Below are 24,059 nucleotides of genomic sequence, written 5' to 3' on the forward strand. Positions count from 1 at the left end.
GCCCAGGTAATCCTATTTTTGGGACAGCACTTCAGTCTGGACCCATTTTTGTCTCTTTCTCTGACACATATACCTAGTTTTTTGTTGTGTTGATCTTTACATCAGGGATTCTATTCCAACCTTGCAAAATCACCTCTCTTCCTCAACATTTCTTCCCAAAACTTCCAGCCCCATAGAAGTTTGGAGACTATTTACAACAGTGACTCTGTGCAATTGCAGACATCATGGACATGTCCCTTCCCAGGTAATCATTCACTCCCCAAGTTCTGGGTCAGCAGTATGAGACCTAAGACCAAACAGAGAGTGGAAGGAAGAAAGAAAGCAAGGAAGAAATGAAAAGAGAGGGAGAAAAGCCCATAGGGATAACAATGCCCTCTGTGACATCTATTTGGCCACTACCTCCACCATAAATGCTTTGACGAGAAAGTGGAAGTCAGTCCATTCTTGCAGTTGGAGATTCTCTTTGCATCAAGCACATCCCCAGGCAGCACCTTCGTCAGACTGAGGCCCACTGTGCACCCTGGAGTGACACCAGCTGTACTCAGCTGAGGCTGAGTAGCTAGGTTCCATGAACATCTATAGTGGATAATAAAAATACAAGGATTAGTGTAATAAAAAAGCTAAGGCTTTTCATACAGAAAAAATACATATACATATATATATAATTACTTGGGTGCAGAACTCTTTTATTATGAACAGTAGGATTTTTCAAGATGTATATCAGGGTAAAAACCAAAACAACAGCCCACATTTCAAGGTGCAATAGTATGCAAGTTAATTATCATTGTTATGGAAAACTCTTTTCCTTCCCTTTATCCCCAGCATACTACATTTTTCTTTTACTCTTCCTCCAGAACCTCCAGTAACAAACACTTAGCCACTGCTAAGTATCTGTCAATTAACTGAAAACATTTATCATTTTACATCTACATATATATTTAAGAAGGATGCTTTCTTGCGTTCTGGTCTTGGCAGGTTTTATCTACTGAACAGGACAAAAACCAGTTACTGACCTTTACAGATCCAAGCTCTTATCTTTTGCTCCTGGGATAGAAATAGAGGGAAGCAGCAAATTAAAAGGATTACAGTGTAACTAAGAAAACAGAGACTAAATAAATACAAATAAAACATATTCTTTGCCAATGGAGACAATAATTTCAAAGTGATTATGTAGCAGTGGAGCCTTCTGTAATACAGGGTGCCTGGAAGGGATGGAAATACTTTCTGTAAAAGTCAGTCTGTGTGTGTACATACATTTGTGTGTGTGCATGTGTGCTTATATTTAATGTCAAATCTCACAAATGTAATGATCTTTCTTAATATATGCTCTCAGTAAACAGTGAAGATTTTATAACAGACTTGTGTTTTACTATAAGAATACAGGTTTTTTTCTTCCATTTGGGTTTCTCTAGAGATGATCAGCACAGGCTAACTGAGATAAACAGAGGGAGAATCTCTGTAGGTGACTTCCCACATCACCATAAAAGATGACAATGGACAAAGAGTTGTATTAGTACTTTGTGAGAATGCTTCATCTTGAACACGAACAGTTGACTGTGCAAATTCTCTCTTCTCAGTGAAAATTAGACATTGCTCTGTCACCTGAAAGGCAAAGGTGAGTGTATCTGTGTGTGTGTGCACGTATGACTATCATGCATTTGAGTATTAATTACAATTCTACCTGTGCAAGGCCAGATGGATGATGAAGCACAAACAGTTTTTTAACTTCAGTTGTAGTAGTGCATAGGTTGAGCTCCAGGCTCTTACAATTCTCAAAGTGGCCTTCATGATGCTAGTGGTTAGTTTTGAGGGAACATCTCACTCACTGATGGTGGTCCTCCTAGCATCCATAGACCCACTTAATGAACCACTACTCCCAGAAGACGGGAGCACAGAGTGGTAGGAGAACTTGGGTCTCTTCCACACAAAGACCTCTCCATTAATATACTCCATGTATAACAAAAAGAGGCTGCATGAAGACAGAGATGGCCTTCTAAGACCCTATTTTATGAAGGTAACCCACCAGAAAACAGCTGATCTAAAAGCTCTTTGCTAGGCCTGTCTATCGCTTAGTCAGCATTTGGGGACAGCGATGGGATGGACAGGAGAAAATAGAGACCTGTGTTCCCTGCATGATGGAGCTTTGGGAAGCTAAGCATGACTTGAGACAATTCTCAAGCACTCCAGGCTTACTGATGAGATCAGAGAGCTCCCACAGAAGAACAATAACATCTTAAAACTCATTACTCAATAACCTAAAAACGTAACTAATTGCCAAGTAGCATATTAAAAATGAATTTTTATTTTGTAATTAAGGAATAGTGAGTACTCAGTCTCCTTTCCAATGGTAGGATTTAGGTTACTGGGTTCATTAGTGGCTTGAAGAATACACTGTCAGTTTTCATATCTTATAATACTTCACTTTCTTCCAAACAGTTTCAGGAGCCTGTATAAATCTCCCAGTCTTGTAAACAGTGTGAAGCATCTCCTTCTTTTGGCAGTGAGTGATGGAATGGCTTGTATGGAGTAATTAATTACTCTGACATTTTAACTAACAGTTGGACACAGAAACAAAACCAGGAAAAGTATTTGGAAAAGAAAGTTGATTTAGGAGAAAAGGATAGCGAAAGAACAAAAAAAAAAAAAAGAGAAGAAATTAACATACGATAAGCATTACCTGAATTTCTGCATAATTCTATTTACTCCATTAATGTAATTTAACTTCTTTGCTCTACTCTTGAGACTTAATCATCTCTCATGGAATGCACACACTCATTAAAGTCACTGTTAAAGTAGAACAGCTGAGCATGACAGGGCTGGGGATAAAGTTTTCCCACTGTTTAGCTGTCAGAGTAATTTAAACAAAAAAATCAAACTCCTCATCTGTAACCCATCTTCTGTGTCAATATTATACAGGTTGAAATAACTGTGTACTGAAACAAACTGCTTTACAGAACTGCTAAATGTCAGGAATTAAGGCAGACAGACTTCAGTATGCACAAACCAAAGAACTGTTGCCTGCTAGAATAGTTTTCTGGCAGATTTCTTTCTACAGACTGGCACTGTCACTACAGGTGACAAGCAACACCTATAGCTGATGGGAAATTAGTACAATAAAGGAAAAACACTAAGTATACTTGGAATTAATTTCAGAAACTTCAGAAGGCCTCTACAGTTTTCACAACCAAATGAGAACACCACACTTCTGTGTATTAGTTTATTTAATTCTTTATCGCCACTAAGAGCAAGTAAATTATGTTGATACAATTGGTAAACATATACATTTGCTAGAGTCTCCCACAATCCCACAGAACTAAGGGAAACATTAAGGGAGGTTACAGGATTAATGCTTTCATTCTACAATATGGATATATGGCTTTCATACAAGTTTTAAAAAAAATCAAAAAGGTAACACACTGCTAGCTTACAAAATCAATATACAAACTGAAAAAAAAAGGAACAGGAAAAAGAGAGTAACCCATGAGAAGATATCATATAGCAATGGTTTAATAGATATATACAGAATCAGAAATCCATTGAACACAATATTCAGGCTTTAATTTGTTATTTTGACTTTAATTTCTTCTTTCTGTTTAACACCCAAACTACAAATATCAAGATGATTTCTGTTTTACCTTTTTTTTTTTTTCTTCATATTTTTTCCCATTTTTCCTTATTTTTTCTATTGGCAGCAAAAAAGCTTTTTTCTGCCAGGATTTCTATGCTCACACCTAATTGAAGCAGTTCATCCACTTTGAAGCTTTGAACAAAGTCCTTCCACATACTTGGTGTGACAGAAGAGAACATCACTCTGATACTAAGTTTTATTGGCCATTTCATTGGCATGTGTTTTCCATTTTCCTTGGACACAGCTATCCCTAAACTGATATGCTGAGGAATGGAAAGAAACCTAGCTGTTCATACTTTATACTACAGTTTTATCCTCATGTAAATAACAACATAGGACAAGAAACTCTTTCACTACCTTATCTTGAAAACATGGCAGCACTAGTTATGAGACACATTTTGAATTCAGATGCACTTTTTTATATTTTGCTTCCCCATATATGGACATATGTATATATGTGCAGTATGTATGCATGTGTATTTAGAGAGCTGCAGTGTCTGATGCCAATGTACTCATTAGGTGGTTTCTAGCTCCAAACAGCAGCAGCACTAGCCTGCATCTGCTTCAGGTTCCCTCAGCAACCACAGCATACACTGGATTATCAGAGCCATTCCCTTCAGCTGTCAAAATCTAGATGAACTATATAACTATAATATGGGAAGTGTAATGAATGACCTAATGAGAAAAGTTAAATATTGTCTTATTGCCAGGTAGATTAGGGTGAGGGAATTCAAACACTGTAATTAACTGAATGAAATTGGGTATGGGTAAGACAGCCCTGTAGATGCTATCCATTTTCCTACATTTATATTACAGAATTCAGGGATAAAGCTTTTCTGCAGTCCTTAACTTTGAATGACCTTCTGAAATTGGAATACTTGGGAGCCTCTGTTTTATCTCATCAGTGAATTCATACACTGGACACATGCTCTCAGTTTTGCTGTGAGTTTTGTCATTGTGGGATTTTTTTGTTTAAAGAAAGGAATAAGAACTGTAAGTACAGTTTTTTTCACAGGCAACTCACTCAAAGCCAAGCGATTTAAAGGTTAAGAGACACCTACTGAGTTTCTAGTACACCAAGACACTACACATTTAAATGGCAAACTGCAGAAAGGGCAAAAGGAATGCACAGCCCCACCAATGAGATGGTGATTGCTGATAATAGTTGAATTCTCATGTTTTCCAGGAAATATCTAATTCCCACTCAGGTCAGAGTGATGAGGCACAAGGCAGACAGCCTTTTTTGAAGAGGAGCAGAAAGGGAACATTAGGAAAATGATTAGACTCCAGCATTTTTTAGTTTTGGTCCAAAAGCACACAGTTTTCTGCTGCTAGAAACAAGACTGCCTAGACCTTCTCCAAACACAAACACCCACAGGGTAGAAGTGGCTCTCTTTGCACTCTGCTTTGCTCAGGCAAGTTTTCCACTATCCCTGAAGCTCTATGTGCCATGTCTTTTCCCTTTAATGTGATGGTAAAAGAGGACACGACAGGAAAGAATGCAGCTTCTTGCTGCTGTTTATCTAGATAAGGTGTTTTTTCTAATTAAGAGTAGACACTCTTTCATCATAGTGTCTAATTTTTGATCAAATATGATGCATTTCTGTTCCCTAGGAATTTTTGCCCAAGTTGAGCTACAACAAAGATTTTATCTGCAGGTCACCCTCCCAATTACTGCAGGAAATCTCTTAGCTCATGCTCATATTTCCTTGTTCATTATCATCTTCTGATTAACAATTTGCTTTTGTGTCTTTTAATCTTAGAAGGATACAATGAGAGGTACCTGATGGCAGGGGCTTGCTGGGGCTGTTTTGCAACAATCCAGTAAGAAATGGAGAACACAGGCTCAAGCATGAAGAAGGATCAACAATATCCACAGAAGTTTGGCTGAGAGGTAGAGTGCCTTTGCAGAATTGACAGAAAACCTACAAATACTAGAAAAATTAGAGATGAGTGGGGAAAGACAGACAACTGGTATAAACTGTGCCCACAAAGGAGAGAACACAGTCAGAAGTTCACAGAAGATGCTGTCCTAGAGAGTTTAAAAAGACTGAATGCAAGATACCTACCCCCGTTGACATCCTGCTTCCCCATCCTATAAGAACCTGGAGATGTGAAAGACTATTGTCTCATGTCAAAATAGTGTACCTCACTAATATTTTGCTTTAGAAAAGTAGCAGTTTTACATTGTTAATGTTGTTGAACTTCTTAGACTGAGGCAAAGTCAGGTTGGCTTTTGTCCCACCCTCATCATTGACATTAGACTAAGGAAACTCAAATAAAGGTCATATGTTAATGGAGTCCATTAAACAAATGGGAATGCCATACAATGTTTATCCAACGTTTATCTTCAGGTGCTACCTGCTAACAGCATGGTTAGTTTTGGGGGTTTCATAGGCTTGTTTCCATAAACAGTCTCCATTCACTTCCCCTTAGTTCATCCTAATGCTCTGTTGTTTTACTTGAATTCTCCATTGTCACATGCCAAGTGGTGGAGGATGTACACCAAAGATATAGAAAAGTTATGTTTTCTCCTATCAACATCATCATAACTTGTACTCCTAAACCAGAAAAGACAGACATGCTATTGTCTCATTTTGACATTGCATCCTGTTGGACACGTTCTTTTGAGGTCGGAGTGGAATTCTACTTCTCCGTATTTTTAGTAACATTCTACATTTGATTAGTTTTCATTAAGGCACAAATCAAGGAAAGACTGAAAACAAATGTGCCAACCAGTAATCCTGCCTTCCCTACTCAAGAAGCATGCAAAAGATGTTTGTATAAAGTGTTCCTGACTTCATATCTGTCTCTTCTTTATAAAGTCTCCAACACAGTCTGTTGATATGTTTTATAATTATTGTTCTTCTTCCATTTCTCATTATTTTTCTCCTTTGAAAAACAGTATAGTCCAGAATGTGATTATGGAATTAGAAGATGATAATCAGTAAGTTACAACTTACTGTCTACCTGCATGTACAAGAAATGTTTTCCCTTCCTGGAGCCTTGCCCTGTGTTTTTGCTGTACTTAATAGACTGTTAAATAGGCCAGGCTGACAAGCAATGATTCTTTTTCAATATGGGCACTTCTGTCAGGAGACATGTCAAAGTCAGAAAATGCCCCAGTTCTCAAATATTGTTTTGAATCAAAATATAGACAGGTCTAATTGCTTAGAAACATGGGTGAGCCTATGCAGAGGAAAGGAAAGGAGCTATACCCAAATTCCTCTAAGTTTAAAGCTGTTGGGGCCCAGAGTCTGGATGCGTATTCATCCTTAGCTGCTGTTCAGAAACTCACCCCTCTCTTTTCTAAGAGATCTGAGTCTTCAGCAAAAAGATGTTATTTAGGGATTTCTGTCATCTCCCCATACCATATTACAGTTGTAGCAAATGAAGATAGAAACTGCTTCTTGAGAGGGACATTAATGAAACAAGCTTCAGTCATTTAACTAGCTAAGCAACACATCGATGCTAAGTCATTTTCCATTGTAAGAGGATAGCACCAAGAAGAAAAAACACATATTTCATCTGAAGTAGCTGCCCCCACAGCACTGTCAGACAAGCTTGCCTCCCAAAGAAGGGAGGGTAAAAGATTAGAAAGCAAGTAGGGAGAAATTTCAGAATTACTCAGGTGGAAACTGAGCAAGATGGGCTGAGAAGAAGGTTTGTTCAGAATCTTGCCACTTGTTTTCTTGATAATATCACTAGTGAAACAACTGCCCCTATTAGGTACCAGGTACCTCCTTTCAGAGCTGACCTGACTGACCTATTCCATTCAACTTTCCTCTGTGTTCTGCCATGGATTACTTTTACCATCTCCTTCATAGCCAGTTTCCACAGAATGGTTTCTGCTGGTTTCTTGGAAATTTTCTTCATTGTTTACAAACTATGGCATACACAACTCCAATTACTGTCAACAATAAGATGTCAGTACAGATCCAAATATATGTGGCTGAGTAGTACAAAGGAAGCATTCTCCTATTTCACACCCTTTGCTACCAGGACTGCTGCACTTTCTTCTGGTCCTAACGTGGCATTTTCTTTTTTGTTTCTTTGTTTTCTGTAAACTCTCTCCATGGAGGCCCTACACCACTATCGCACGAATGGGAACTTGACCGGGCCTCCTTCAGAAACTGTTAGGAATGTTCTTTTACCAAGACAGATTGGCAATTAATCATGAGGGCCATAAGGTGTCAGAGGAAACACAGGGGAATTTGTATTTTCTTCTTACTCACAGAGGTGGATATTGGAAGTCACGTCTAAGGCTTGCTAAAGGATAGTCAAGCTGTTGGTCTCAGCATCATTCCCAACTCCTGCCAGCTCCCTATGTAATATGGACTAGATTACTCAGTGTAAGACCATGGTGCAACAGTGTTTCCACTCAAAGTTGAACCACTTTAAGTGAACTGATGCAGCATTTAGACAGACAAACCTTTGGTGAGTGAAAAAGCTTCTTTCTCCCTTTGATTTCAATCAGACCTACCAATCCATTAGTTTAAGTCTGAGGCACAAACACTGGCAGACCTGATTAGACCATGAACAAACCAAATAGCACCCAGAACCACCCAAATGTGAACCTTTATATTATATTTTGGATTTGGTCATTGCATGTCCACCGCATGATGGGGACATTTTTTACTATACCACTGGTTTAGGTATGTCTAATAGCGTAGTCAAAATAACAAGAACATCAACACAGACTGCAAAACACACCCAAGGAGTCTGGGAAATACTTGTATGGCTAATCTATCATAAGCTATGTGCAGCCATGGCTAGCTGGCTTCAGAAGGGTTTGGGAATGTCTACAGAAGGACTTGCCTCGCTGTGAGTTCAAATCAGCCACACCCTCCATGGGAGAAAAAAGAGGGTGAGCTCTGCAGTGGTTATATTTTTTTTTTTGTTTTTTTGCATAGAAAAGGGGAGTGATACGTTAGTTTGGAAAAAGACTCTCTGCTTGTCTACAAGCTAATTCCAAACGAGTGGTGTGATTTACTCAGATGAACACACCCCACTGCAGCTTGGCTAAAGTCAGTGGGTAGCCACAGGAGTAGAAGGGAGACTATTCCTCCTGACCAGCAGGCAAGCCTGCAGCCTACACAAACAATAAAGCTTATTTCCAGCTGGTGAACTGTAAGATTTAGAATTTAAAAGCAATGATTTTGAAACTAATTTGGGCACTGAAGTCCCTTATGTTTCCTCTAAAAAGCCTGGTCTGATGGTTGTTTAGTTTGTTAAACGACCCTTTACCTGTGGACAGACCAGCCCTTTGTCAGATCTTTTTTCTACTTTGTGATTTTTCCCAGAACTTATAATTTAAAACAGGTTAAATTAAACTGAAAATCAGTTTGTTATAATTTTTTTTTCCATGCAGACAATTTAAAAAAATTAAAACCATGGAACTATTTTTATGTTGACTGAACTTTTCCAAGGTCCTTTTACTTACATAAAAATGAAAGAAAGCGACAGGTACTGGTTTATATTTCCCTTCTGTTTTACTAACAGAGAGAAAAAAAATTCCTGTTGGTTTCAAGTCCCACAAATTGTCCTTTTTTGGTCAAAAATAGGAACTATCTCAGGCAGTTTGCAAAGAGGTTTCTTCTGTTTCTTCCCACCAGACATACTATTTTTCAACCATCAACAGGAAGATTCCCACTGATACAAAAGGGAGTTGGGTCAGGCAGAATCACAACAATTTCAACTAGATTTTGTGAAAGGGATATTCTCCCTTCTGGGAAACTAAACAAATAGAATAAAGTATTTTTCAGCTTTTACAGGTAAACCAGAGGAAACTACCATCCACCAGCAAAGCTATGCTAAAAAAACGGAAAGTTTTGCTATTATTCCGCTTGGAAAAATCATTGCTAGAAAACAGTGAAAAAGTAAGACTCTTCTATATCCAACCATTGAAACATTTCATAATTTTTACTGCCAACATCCAAAATATGGCCAAGGATAGGAGTGCTACTGTTTTTTACACAGAGATGGTGGCATTTTGGAATGAACATTCACCACACATCCAAAAAAAAAAATATTCTATGCCTCTAAATACTCAACAAAATGCCCCCATCCTTTCCTTAAACAAATAATTTCATACAGTTATCCAGATGCAATAAAAACTTAAGAAACAAGCCTGTTTTTTTTTCTGATGTAAGGTCCCAGTCTTAAATATAATTGCATCCAGCCAGACTCCTGTGTTCACACAGGGCACCACTGGCTTCAGCACTGCTCCACACAGGTTCAGGTTCTGCTTGCATGGAGTAAGTACCAGATTGAGACCTATGGCAAGACTAGAGAAAAAAAATATTTTAAAAACCTCTACATTGTTCAATATACAATAGACATAATTTTCTAAATGAGTTTGGAGTCCTTTATTGTAGGCCTCTAAAAATTGTTGTTAGGGTTATACATTAAAAATACTAAAGTAATTAAAAAAGGATTTTTTTTTTTTTCTGTGTTTGCTTGTTTCCTTCTATGGTACCATTAAGCTATAAATAATTTTAGGATAAAATGCCTAGGTATAAATGAAACTGTTAACCGATCGTATTTGCTGATGTTCCTTTCTCACACTGCCCAAGTTGACTCCTTTAATCCAGCATCTTCTCTTGTTTCTTGCCTTCCTTTTTCTTCTTCTTGGATTCTGTCAAGATAACAATAACCATAAAAAATTAACATCTAACAGTCACTGCAATCAATTTCATTCAATGCCCCTGAAAGTTCCACTGGTTTACTCTATGCATATAAGAACTAATTTTGATTCCTCGTTCTGAACAAGGAAAGGGAAAACAAGAGGAAAAGAAGAGGAAAAAAAAAGAGACATCGAGTTGCTAGAGAAGGTGGAAAGGGGGGTGCACGTCCAGTTTGGAACCCTTCCTATCTGAGCAGCTGACCCTGTTTAGCATGCAAAGCATTGTCTCAGGAACTTGCTTTGAAAATAAGAAAACGGCAGGCAGCTCCTGGAGAAACCGGGTCATGGCTCAGTGGAGAGCTGGAAGAAATCTCTGCACACCCTCCCCACACACATACCCTTCCCTTCGCTTCCTTTCTATTTAATTGTTAGTCTTTGGCTTTCTCTGAATACAAGAGCAACTCCAGAGCATGGTGAGAAAGCTCACTCATTTCTTCAGCTTCTCCATCGCCAAACCTTCGCCCTTTGTCTGGGACAAACACCTACATACAACTTGAGAGGCAAATGAAGTCATGAGAGCATAGTCTGTTCAGCCAGCTGGTGCCGATAGGACAGGGAAGGCACTGTTTACAAACTGTCATTCCAAAATGTCTTTTTTCATTAAGTTAATAGCCGATCTGCTTTCAGCTAAAGCTTTTTCCCTCCTACAAATTTGCTGTCTCCCCTCCTACCCTCTTTTACCCACACCCCCCCCTTCCTCTAAGAAGCTTCTGCTTCTCTGATTAATTTGGGGTAAATAAAGGAATGATGTGCAGGTACAAGTGAAAGTTTATAAATTAAACTACCATCTGCAGTAACTTTCACTATGGTTTAAGGCAGTGTGGTGTTGTACAGGTAAAGGAAATTCACAGAGGGGCCTAAAAATAAATATTAAGAGGATTAGGTACTCTTGCATCACATGTCACCTTGTAATAAGGGAAAAACCAGTTCTCACTGGGAATGTAAATAAATCCTTGTGGATCCCACCACAAAACACAACACCAACAGGCACTACAGAGAGATGGAAACTGAGTTTCTATGAAGTATCTTTCCTGGAACCAAAACAGCAAGCAAGCAGACCCACGTTTGCCTTAACCCAAGCTTCACTTTCTTCCTTTAAATCCTGTCTTTGTTTCTTTCTTCTCAAAAAACATCACCTCCCCATGCCTGTCTCCACCCTCCAAAAATAACAAACGAAAAACAAAACAAAAAAACAACTAAAACAAAACAAAAAAAAAACCCAAACAAACAAAAAACCTAACAAGCCGAGAAAAAAAAAAATCTCAGGTTAAATAACAAACATCCCCATAAATGAGAAGACAAGCACTTGGCCCTTAGTGTGGTATTATTTTTTCTGAGTATTATTCCTTTTTTTCTCTGACCATAGTCAGTCAAGCAATCATCAGCTCCGGTAAAACTGGCTTACTTGCATTAAAGCCAAGGGAGCTGCACTGACATCTTTCAGCTATGGATAGGGTCAGTGTACCTCCAGAAGAAGGGACATTTAGGTCATCACATTTCTTTTATGGTTGTTTTTCCTGTTTTTTAGTGTTTTAAAACAACATTTTTTTCTTCATCTTTTTCAACAAGATAAAAATCTTTTCCAGTAATTCTTTAGTCAGAGCAATATAAAATACCTGTTTCATGTTTAGTCACATAATCTGCTCTAAAGCCTTACAATCGTTGCTTAACATTTAAAGGCATAATAATTCAAAACAAGAAGCAATTTGTAAGTCTGAAAATGAACACGATTTATTATTATTATTATTATTATTATTATTATTATTATTATTATTATTTTATTTACCCACCTTTGTATTTGCATGCATGTATTTATGCGCAATTGTAGTCTGGTGCCATTCATAAAATCTGGCACTATTTACAAACCGTCATTCCAAAATGTCCTTTTTCATTAAGTTAATAGCCGATCTGCTTTCAGCTAAAGCTTTTTCCCTCCTACAAATTTGCTGTCTCCCCTCCTATCCTCTTTTACCCACACTCCCCTCTTCCTCTAATTTTCACTCTGTAACACTGACCCTCCTGGATTCTGCATTGATTGTGCTCTCTCTTGCACCCTCTGCCCCACCTCCAACACTACTTTTTGTGAAAGAAACAGCAGCAGTTTGTCAATAAGACCAACACTGGAATCTGTGAAATCTATTTAGACTCAGCATAAGCAGAAAGGTGTTTTCTGCAGACTTCAACTAAACTCACTAAAAGCCAAGGAGACGCAGGAACATGGACAGACCACCAACAGGACTCTGGAGGTGTTTAAAAGATGTGTAGATGAGGTTCTGAGTGACATGGTTTAGAGGTGGACTTGACAGTGTCAGGTTAACAGTTGGACTCAATGATATTAAAGGTCTTTTCCATCCAAAATGATTCTATGATTCTATGCCTTCCCCACTCCGGACCAGGCTTCCTTTACCTCAAGGAAATACTTAGTTTTACCATCCTTGTGTACCCTTGCAGTAAAACAAAAGTACCCGAAGAGCTATGTATGCTCCAGAATATTAATGAGGGTGACAGAACAGTCCTCATTTTTTGTGTCTGTTTTACAGCATACACTTTCCTCCTTTCCTCTTGTCCCACAGTGAGAGGCTGCCTAGCCATGCTCTTGCTCAGATGGAGGCCAGAATCCTAGACCAGGGCACACGCAGACAGCAAATTCAGAATACCAGTCCCTAACATTTTGTGATTCTGCGTGAATACCTGGCAGTTCCTGCAGGGCACGGCAACCAAGCATTGCACAGCCATCCCACTCCCCCCAGTACCCAGAGCATTTCCAGTGAGATAAGAACACCCACACAGCATTGTACAAATAGCCCTGCAGGAGCAAACTGTGTCGATGCACACACACCAGATTATCTAATCATTCATTACCTGAATAACCCTATGAATAGTTGTATGCCTAAGAGTTATTTGCAGGATTAAAAGGTGTGTGGTCATAGACTAGCACTGGACCCACTTCTGTGGGTCTGTGATGACCAGTAACAAAAATTCCAGTAAGCATCTTACTGAGTAAACAAATTAATTTGATAAGCAGAATTTTTCTATGCAATTTGGAATGGCAGCAGCCTTCTTTAAATAACAATCTTTATTCTGGAGCCTCATTCTTACTGTAGAAGCAGCAAAAGAAAGTAATTATGTTGAACAGGAGCCACATACCATTTGAAGCCACTCTTAATGTATAAGGCACAAAAGGAGGTAATTACATTTTAAGAGAAGCCAAGCTTTGTAAAGCAAGATTTGCAGGTATTTATTTTAACTTGTTGAGAAGAAGGTAACAATTCACTCATGGCACTGCTGAACTCCTATATATAAATGTCAAGCAGTGTCCCCAAAAGCAATAGAAATGATCCAAAGTAGCAAAAGCTGTGCTAATGGCAGGTTAAAGCAAAGAATTTCTGCAGCAGGTGTTCAGGACACAGTTTTTCCAGGAACTAGCACTCACTCCCACTGAGTGCAGAGGAAGGCAGGTTTTCTAAAGGGCTCTCTACTTCTCATTGTGGCAAATTTTCCAACGCATATGGTTGCTATGGTGGTGCAGAGCAATGGAACCATTTGGTGCAGGACAGTTTTGAATTTTGGGGTTGAAATGCCAAACCACATGGAAGGGGGCAGGCTTGACTTTGACAAAGCCATGAATTTTACCCCTTGATCAAAAAAAAAATCTCACCCTCATGCGCTTCACCCTGCTCCAAGGAACAGAAATTTTACCATCTTGTGATTTCTACGATTGTAGAAATAAACCCCTTGATTTCTGAAATACCCTTTAAATACAGCATTTCTTCTGCTTACAGAGAAAGAGAATCTTTCATGGCTAATTCCTTTTCCTCCTATTTTCCTGCATTATATAAAGCATTTATGTATTCTAAATGAGTTTAAGAAAGAAAAACCACATTATGATAGCAATTTTGTTCCATAATGAATTATTCTGAAAAGCCTATTTAAGCAACACACAGTTCTACTGGATGGAAAAAAGGCAATGCTCCACTAGCTAAACAGCAGTAGAAGGCAACTTTCCAATTAATCAATGACCTTGATGTGACTTTTACTTCATTAATATATTACAATTGATTATATCCCTATACTTTAGCTCTGTGCTGTTTAATGACTTTCTGTAGTTGCCTGTAAGTGTTTCTTGATTCCTCCACACTTCCAGTCACTCCTCTCCAGCAAGTTGTGTTCTGTTTCTCACTTTGCTAGATTTCCATTTTGGACAGGCCTGTATTTGCTCCCAGTTGAACATATGATGGACCCAATTCAAACCTAAAGGATGGAGCTGCATCACATGAGCCAGGAAGGCATGCTGCAATGTGTGTTATGAAGGAGAGAACAGCTAGATTTATGCCTGTCACAAACACTACTATATCTGACAAAGAAACGGGCCAAAGAGCCACTCATGGAAAATGTTTCACTCATTTCTTTTCTCATTGGAATTGTAGGAAGAAATAAATTCAAGGAAAAATTAATCCAATCTATTCTAAAACCATCCACAAAGCTCTGAAATTATCTTAGACAGACAGAAGCCATTGCTTGAACCTGACATTTGGATGTAAGAGCTAAAAAAATTTCACTTTTAACATCCTTATATAAAACTCATCAGGAATTATAGGAAGTTTTTTATAAGAGGTAATTTGTTGAAGCCAAGGATTTTCATCAGGAAAGTTTAATTTCAGTGATTTCCATCATTCAAAAATGTAGGAGAATAAGCTTCAAAATTGTCTACACAGAGACACACGCATGTTCTCATTTTGCTAGGTGACCTACTCGCCCAAAGACAAAGATCAGGAAAGTCTGATCTCATTTTCTTTGAGTTACATGTGTGTAAGATGTTAAAGCCTTAAGACTAAGTATTTGGAAGATTTCAATGGATAAAATTTTCAAGTGAAGCTTGTTTTGCAATTGGAGATTGCTGAAGGGGTCTGGCTAACTGGAAGGTGATTTCCAGAAGTAACTCACTTTGCTCTCCTGTTTGCTGCTGCTTCTCATCTGCCTGTGACACATTTGTACAGCTCCCTCTGTAGGGTATGGACTTTCTTACTGTTCTTTGTCATGTTCTGCGCCCAGCACAAGAGGGACCCAGTCTCAGCTGGCTTTTCAGCCCTCTTTCTATGCTGTACACAAGATCCCTCTTAATGCCAGTGAGACAGATGCAGGCACAGACTGACACATTCAGAGTTTACTATCTGCATTCGTACTTTTGCAGGAGATCGCTGGAAACAAAAGTATTAAGAATTCATTTAGAGTTTGGCATATACCTTCATAGAGAAAAGATCACACTTTGAGGCAGTGTATGTGTCAAATTGAGATCTATATCATATATAAAGATATATTCTATATCAATAGTTATTTAGCAGAAAGTTATTTGTGATATACTGTGAATAGAGACCCCATTTTGTTTAATTAGTTTTTTGAAACCAGGCATGCGCATTTCTTCGTATTTCTCAGTTGTGCTTTCTGCACCTGCCCCAGATGGGATCTGAGGGGATCTACCTTCAGGGCAAGGGATGAGGGCTTGGCTTTGGTCAGTGCTCCACACTCTGAAAAGTTTGCAGTAAGCACAGATAGGAAAAAAAGACAGAGAGAAGGTGACATGGAAAATGAAAGGGAGGGATAAAGAAGTGGGGGAAAAGGAAGGGGGAAAAGGAAGGGGGAAAAGGAAAATAACTCTCTCTCTGTTTCACTGCTGGGAACAGTTAAGGAGTGTAAACATTTGCTGATGGCACATCTTTTATCATGGCAAGTCCCACAGCTTCAGACATTTTCACAGCTCAAGGGTACTGACTAACGCCAAGAAGGCTGGATTGCTCTTGCAAGCCAGGAAAGTGAGACAATGAGCATGTAACAGAATTGGCACACACGAGGCTGTTTAAACTTTCACCCACAAAGGTCCGTATTAAACCCTGAAAGAAACTCCTGCAGGCACAAGATGGTTAAAGAAGAGCACTTGCCACATCCCAGTTTTTCATCTTTCAGGGTAGCACAGAAAAAAATATTTGAAATATAAACCAGGGGGTGAGAAAACCTCAAGGTCTGGGTTTCACATGGAAAGTTCCAACCTTTTATTGTCAAAAACAGCTGTAAGGGCTGCAGAACAACTGAAAAATTAAAAATATTTCTTTGAGAAAAAAATAAAAAATCCCTTTCTCCCTTTTCTACAGGCATTTCCTGTTCCCTGGAATCAGGACTATGTCAATCAGACTGACACTATGTTATGATCTGACAATGCATTCAAATTATTGATCCAAACAGTTTAATTTTTCAAAGGTACAGAAGCCATCTCAAGGGAGACTACAGTGCAAAGTCTCCAAGAAACATATGGAAATGAAAGCAGAAAAAATATCAACCAAACTTTATTAGTTATGGGCTGCACTGGCAGCTTACGAACAGCTTGAGGCTGGTCCACACTGTAGCCATCATCGTGTATATTTCTCTTATATGGCTTACTCTTTTCCCCACTTAAATCAAGAAAAATATTTTTTTCCTCATGTTACAGCAGCAGGAGACAAATCACAGAACAGTGTCTCAGAGCCTAAAGTTTCCAGTGAGTTTTACTTCATCTTGAAATAACAAGCCTTGTCCTCAGATTAGCAAGTGGCACAAGGAAACACAACCAAACATTTAGTACCCAGCCTTATCCCTCCAGACCACTGTTTCTGCTCTTGGTTTTCACATTTCTCAGCTCCATAAGGCATAAATTATTCATGGCAAAAGTGCCTCTCACAATGTTTATGCAGTGCTTAGCACAATGGCACTCTTTTTCAGCTGGGGCCTCTGGGCACTCATGCAATACAAATAATCACGATGATAGCAACAATAATAAGAGCCAGCTCTGCTGTTCCCACCGGGCATCCACTGCCAGTGTCTGTCCCACAGAGCTCAGATCACTGTATTTCACTGCAGGCTCCTAGTCACTGCCACAGGCCATTCTTCAATAAACCTGCCTCGTCCTCTAAAGCAAGGTAAAAACCTCAGAGTTTTGGCTTTCAGGTTTTTGTTTAACTATCACAGCTGTTTCCTAATATGAGAAAATCCCTCATTTTTATATTTAATTAGTTTGAGCAGATCCTATTATTCTGCCTCCTGTAATACTAATTATTACGCTAGCTGCATGCCTGCATGACTAATGAGTTACATTAAAGATGGGGAATTCTGAAACCTACAGAGGGAGATGCAGCACAAGTGTGATGCCAAAACAGGAGACACCAGCATATTTCAAACAAAAGAAAATCACAGTCCTAACAAGTAATTTATTCTCCCCCTGTGTTTCCTCCAGTTATTCTTTAGAAGCAGACATCTTGTTGCTGCACAGAGGCAAGGTTGAAGGAGGGCACCGCAGAAAAAGCAGATTGTCCAACATGCACAATGGAGTGGGCCACAGGTGATCATTTTCCTCAGTGCAGCACCCAGTTTGTCTGAGCAGTGAATATCTGCTGATCAGATGAGCGATTCATTCAGACATCACTGTCAGCTCCTTGCAACAGTCAGCAGCCAAGACTCCCCGTCAAAGCACAGTCAGTCTGTCCTGGCAGTAGTGCACTGTGAGTAAGATGTCCTCTCTGAAGGCAGAAATCAAGACTGTCACTGTAGTCCTCAAAAACCACAGGCTTTCTGCTCCTGGCACCAAAGTAAGGCTGGGGATATACCTGCTCATTAACAGAAATTAGCTCTACTTTTTGACAACAGCCTCCCTAAGAGGACACAAGGTAAATCAGTGTCCAACACTGTCTTAAATCCACTGAGATTAATAATGTCAAAACCAAAGACCCTCGTTAAAGACTGTAGTTCATACACTCACCTTGAAGTAAATCATCACATTCTGATAATTATAATTGCAGACTAAGATAAAAGGGAGCAGCAGATACTACCCCGAGCATGGAGCCAAGAGTCATCAGCTCCTAGCTGAGTGCCTGGACCTGCCACTGATGCTGTGCAAACCTGGAAACTCACTTAGCCTTTCCAGCTTTCAAATATTACTTTTCTTTCAATTGTACTTCTTCAACTCCAAGGAGTAACAGAAGGATTAGCTAATTGCTACCTGTAAAGATTGCTAAATAAAATAAACTAGGTAGTGCAGATTATTTATATTGCACTGAACTCTTAAGTAAAGTTTTTCAAACAGTATAAAATTATTAAAAACACCCGGAGCACAGTCTTTCCACTGCTGCAGTAGCACGTACTCTGTGCCAAACACAGGGAACTGCACTGACATCTTGCTAGACTTTCAAATGCTACACCTGATCTGCATTACAGTAAAGGGATTAGAGCCATTAACAACTTGAGTAGGTCTTGCCTTAATGTGAGCAACCTTTCCAAACACTGCATGTTGGAGGATGTGATCTTTGGATGCCACTTCAATTACAAAAGACAACAGTGGTGTAAGCAGTGTTGTTTGCCAGCTCTAGTTGGAGCTGTTTTCTTATGTGGCAAAGACTCTGCCAAGCCAGCATAAAGCAAGTCATAGATCAGATGCACAGTAAATTGATAAAAAGTTGGGAAGGGAGATTTATTAAAAGGAACTAAATACAGCTGGGTGAAAACTTTATCAGATAAAAAAGCATAATTCAAAAAATGAAGAGTATATTGCAGAAAGAGCAGGCGAACAGCTTATTCTATTTAATTTTATCTTAATTGGGAGAATAAATAGGTAAAAGTACAAAAGATACTGGGAAAAAGAGAGGAAGAATGAGAGTTACTGAAAAAGTGGAAAAACAAAGCCTATCAAGCAACCCAGCTCAATAAAAATAAATTCCTCCTCTCTTGGTGGTAAAAGCAAAGTGTTTCCTGAATCCTGACAATACTCCATTCTTTTACTTTCTGGCTGTCTGGAACCCGAACAACCATCAATCAAGTTTGGGGGGTTGTGAAGTAGGCCAGATGGAGTATGTTGGAAGCGTTTTCTGCTCTCCAGCGCAAGCTGGCCATTAGAGCAGCCACTCGACAGAAGTGCCTGAGTCTTCACATCTGTCAAGATAGTTTAGGGAGACCTTGAACATCCCAGGCCTTGCAGACACTGATTAGAATATGCAGTTGTATGCGCTAGAGGAGACGTGGCTGTCTCTGCTGGGATTTTATGATAAAAATTATCCTTTCATCCTTTCAAGCCTTTGTGGCAGGCCTTCTCTTGACCTCATTTGTGTACTAAATACACAAACCATGGTGACAACCTCTCTGTCCAAATGTACAATATTCAAGAACGAATGACAGTTTTCATTCTGTGTTAACTACACTTTAGCACAGCAGCCCAGGATCAACATATTGTCTTCCAATCTGAGAACACCTCAGCAAAGCTATGGAGAAAAGAACTTGTCAGAATTTCAGATAAAATTCAAATTCCTGACTCATCCTCTGCTCTCCTCCTTAAATCCAATATACAGCAGAGCTTCTCTGCAAGCAGTGAGCTCCAAAATGTCCAAGTGTCACGGACTACAATCCCTACTTAAAAGTCAGCTGTTCAGAAGAAAGAGTACTGAGACAGAGGAATTGATGATAAGGAAAAAAATACTTTTTTTTTTTTTTTTTTTAAAGTTTCCAGAATAATGAGAGTGCTTCAAAAAATTTTAAGGCTTTTCCGAAAGTGCTGACTAATGATAAACCAAATCTGTAAGAACAACTAAATCACCAGTTTATGAGGCAGGCATTGATTCCCAAGGTTAATGAGTATCTCCTAGTTTAATTTAGCATAAGTTTTGCCACAGCTCACGGAAGTTCCTGGAAAACCAAAATATACTTTTATCAGCAAATATGTAAAATGGTAACCCTTGGGATTTTTCTGCAGGTATAATTTTCCTTTCTGTTAAGCATAAACTCCTATGAATCAGCAGTCATCTTTGAAATAGTTAGGTGAGAGGAGAGAGACACCAGATTCATCCTACCAGCAAAGTTACTGCGTGTTCATGAGCTGGAAAGGAAGAGGAGCAATGGGAGAGCAGCAATTACAGATAATATCAGTTTATTTGACTTCTTCTCAAATAACAGAGGAAGCGAGAAGGAACTTCAGACATCAAGCCACACTTAAGAAACATGTCAGGTGAAATCTGATACACAACACTTCATTGGGCAAGCCTAGATGAAATAATCTGCTTTACCCACACACCTTCTTGGGTTCTTAACTAACTGCATTAATTAACTTTTTAAAAAAATTTAAGAGTGAGGGAGAATTGCAAAGGTCTCAGATGAATATATTTGCTCCACATGCAAGTAGTGATTAATAGAAAAAAATATTTGAGTTATTTTGTGAGTGTAATGAACAGAAAAGGAAGTATTATAATGATATTTTCTTTTTCAACAAAAATCTGTAGAGGACATGTTTGGAATACTGTGTACAGTCCAGTCTTTTCATCTCAAAACTGATTTTCAATAATAGAAGGAATTTAGATAAGTCCAATAGAGAATATTCTTATCATGGATAAATTGTTATACAACAAAACACTTAAGTCAGAGGACTTAGCTTTGAAAAATGGCAAGTGACAAGAAGAAACAGAAGATATCTAAACCTACAGTTGATCAGAGAAGCTAAAGAGGGCCTTTTACTCACCCAATTTTCAATATGAAGTCAAAAGGAAAAGTGATGTAATGGAGAGGTTACAAACACAACCTAATAGAAGGAAATTTTCAGGACACATGAAAGCAGCTTAGTCAGGAAGATCATGAAAACAACCATTTTTCTGAATATACTGGTATTTTTCAGTGCAATATTCTCAGTCAGTTCGCATCTGCTTTTGATACTCCCAGCCTGTCACTGTCGGGGATGTATTCAGTGATGAAGCTCTTGAAGTGCACACCAGGCAGAGATGTAACCATTTAGTGGTAGAACAGATTCTTGTAATCAGTAAGCTCCTCACTTGCTATTCTGCTGCCAGAGCTCCCAAATGCCAGAGAGCCACTGCCCTGCTACTCCAGGCAATCACAGTAGGAACGTACAGCACTTGATAAGCGTTCACAGGTCTGGCTGCATATCAATGCAGACCTTATGAAACACATAGAAAAAAAAAAAAATGCTGCTTCCAAATAATGTATCATATGCTTTTTCTCTTGAAGCCTTGAGGCATTGATGTGAAGCTATGTGTGAAAAAGGAGGCTAACACATAACTACAGTCCATTCCAAGTGCTCAGATAATAATCTAGATCTTACTTCTCATCTCCAAAGAATTAAATTGGGTCCTATTCTAACTACAGATTGAATACAGTTTATCTTTTACTTTATCTAGATGTAGACTTAATTCCAACCTGTAGCTTCCTTCAACTCAGGAAGAAAATAAATACTCTTCTTCCATCCAACATGTAAGCATTCAGATTTTTTTACTCAGAAGTAAAGTTCAGTAGAGCACAACATTTCACACAGTACTAATGTGCTTGACCTGATTTCTTACTCTAGTTCCTCTGACTGCTGCCAATACATTTTCCAGTGTAGCTCCCATGCAGTTGTACCAACAGATCTGCAATATGGATTTCTTTTCCTTAGCTAGGGCCCAGGCAGGCTGCAAGTGTGTGACTTGAACGCGTGCTGCTCCTCCTAATGCCAACAGCAGATGAACGAGCAGGTGGCATTCAGGAAGATACTGTGAGATTTCTAACACAAATCAGGAGAGCAGAATTTCTGCCCACAGTTATTATGATCACAAACCTACATTTGTACCTGTTTCTCCTTTTGTATTCCTTCAAATCAAACAAAGTCAAGATTTCTATTTAAGTCAAACCACGTTTGCTGCAGTCAGTCCCAATCTGACTTTCAGTTTCAGCTGTAACTCACTCCTATCTACAATCTGTTAAAGTTAACTTGAATCCAACAATTTCACAAGCTCTGCCTTTCAAACTATAACTTGAAAATGACCCTGTACCACCCAAGAGCATTGTTCTCACAAAACTATGCTGCATCAATGCTCCGCTTTGTCTTCCTCTCCCCTCTTCTGACAGACATTGATAGAATATACTGACTCAGCGGCATCAGAACAAGGCAGAGGGCTACTAGTGGCAACACAATAGGAAGCTTCATTCAATAAAGTCCCAAATGCCAATGGAAACTTACTCAAAAAACCCACAAAAGAAAAAAAAAAAAAAAACAACACAAAACCCCCAAACCAACCAACAAACAAAAAGAAATCCAAACACCAAAAATTCCCCACACAAACACAAAAACCCAAACACACACACCAAAGTTCTTCCCCTCAAAATAAGAAACAATAAAATCACACAGTTCAAGGGCCTTCCTGCATTCTCACCCAGTCATTTCCATCCCCAGATGAAGATATTTATTATAGCCAACTCAGCCAAGTCAGCTAGTCTCTGAAAATCTAGTCGTATCCTTTCGGCTTCACAGCTTGTCATTATCTATGCAGGTTCTAGACTCAGCGCTTATCTGATAACTCCGTGGATGGTGTATGAGGAAGACCAGTTACAGCTGTATCGACTGCAAAGCAGATGGATGTATGCACACATGCAGAAAGCGTCTGCAGGCTCATCAGGCATGTCTCTGGTTGCACAAGCAGAGCTGGCCACCTGCAGATACTCCTCAGATCAATGGTGCCCCACCACGTATAATGTGAAAATTGCTCATCCCAGTTGCACCTGTCACTCCAAATCACATTTATTATTATAATTATCCAAGTATTCAGAGCCTGGATTGTGTTAGACCTAAGTGGTTTTAAGCAAACAAGTGCCAGGGTAGCATAGCTTGTATAATCCACTTAAAACACATTACTGCTGGATCTCAAACAAGATCTCACAGTTTTAGCTCCCACTGTAAATCATCCTACACACATAACACCTGTTACTCTAACAAAAGAATACATTAAAAGGCTTTAACAATTAGAAAGAAATTAACTTTGTCTAATGGACACCTGGAAACACAAATGCATGGCACATGCCTTTCTGTGTCCTAGGAATTACACTGTCATTCGCATTTAAATAAGATATGTACATTCTGTACTCTCCTTCCTGCTATCTTTGAATAAAGAATATACAACCCCAAGAATGCAGAGAATCCACGTATTTCAGCATGCAGTGAGCAGAACATTGCTTCAATACTACCCATCCAGAAGGAAAGCAGTCCTTTATTCCACTAGCCATTATTTGATACCAAACAAAACCTATATAAAGGTGTCTTTATCAAGAGATATTTTTCATGCTGTTATTGGTCTGTTCCCATCACCAGATGAATTATGGAAAGCATCTGTGCTCTGGAAGTCTAGTCGCATCAGCAAACTGGTAGCAGTACAGGTGGTCTAAGGTTAAAATTGGAGTTCTGATCTTCAGTCTACCTCTTATGCGTGAGACTGACCTGACTGGCCACCTGAGAATATTGTCAGCCTGATGGCTGAGAAATAGGAGCAGTGCGAAACTGAGGAAAGGCCATGAAAGTACAATCTCCTGTATTACTGAGCTCCCACTGAAGCATGCAGGACATCACCTATCGAGTGATTTAAATGAACTGGTGTGCAGCTTTCAGCAAATGAAATTTACCTTGAGGTTTGGTTTTGGTAAGCTTCCCACAGGGCTTTGAGATTGTGACAGTCTTCTGGCAGTCAGCATTATGAAGGGCTCTCTTTAGGTTCCCGGTTCGAGTCTTCAGGGCAGTATTCAAGTCACATTCTCCCCAGGCCTGGAACTGGTATTTGCACTCCGCTGCAAGGAGTAAATAAATGGCATTTTTTAAAACAGAATGACTGAGTGTGAAAACAAAGATATTACGAGTCTAATAGGATAACATAGACAGTCAGTGCTTGTAGACAAAAGGATCATGCAGCTGAAGAAAGGAATCCT

The 24,059-nt window shown here is 39.1% G+C and overlaps 1 protein-coding gene across 1 annotated transcript in view; it reads right to left on the reverse strand.

Annotated features, from left to right (window-relative positions):
* Window positions 1–3,203: 3,203 nt before the first annotated feature.
* The window catches only part of PTN (pleiotrophin), a 76,709-nt gene continuing 55,853 nt past the window's right edge, over window positions 3,204–24,059 (reverse strand). The window contains exons 4-5 of the mRNA XM_082051477.1: window positions 23,760–23,921; window positions 3,204–10,265 (exon numbers count right to left, since the gene is read on the reverse strand). Of these exons, the coding sequence (XP_081907603.1) occupies window positions 10,213–10,265; window positions 23,760–23,921 (215 nt within the window). The 3' untranslated portion in view covers window positions 3,204–10,212. The remainder of the gene's footprint in view (window positions 10,266–23,759; window positions 23,922–24,059) is intronic.

This window comes from Streptopelia decaocto (assembly GCF_964273445.1).
Source record: "Streptopelia decaocto genome assembly, chromosome: 1".
Lineage (NCBI taxonomy): Eukaryota > Metazoa > Chordata > Aves > Columbiformes > Columbidae > Streptopelia > Streptopelia decaocto.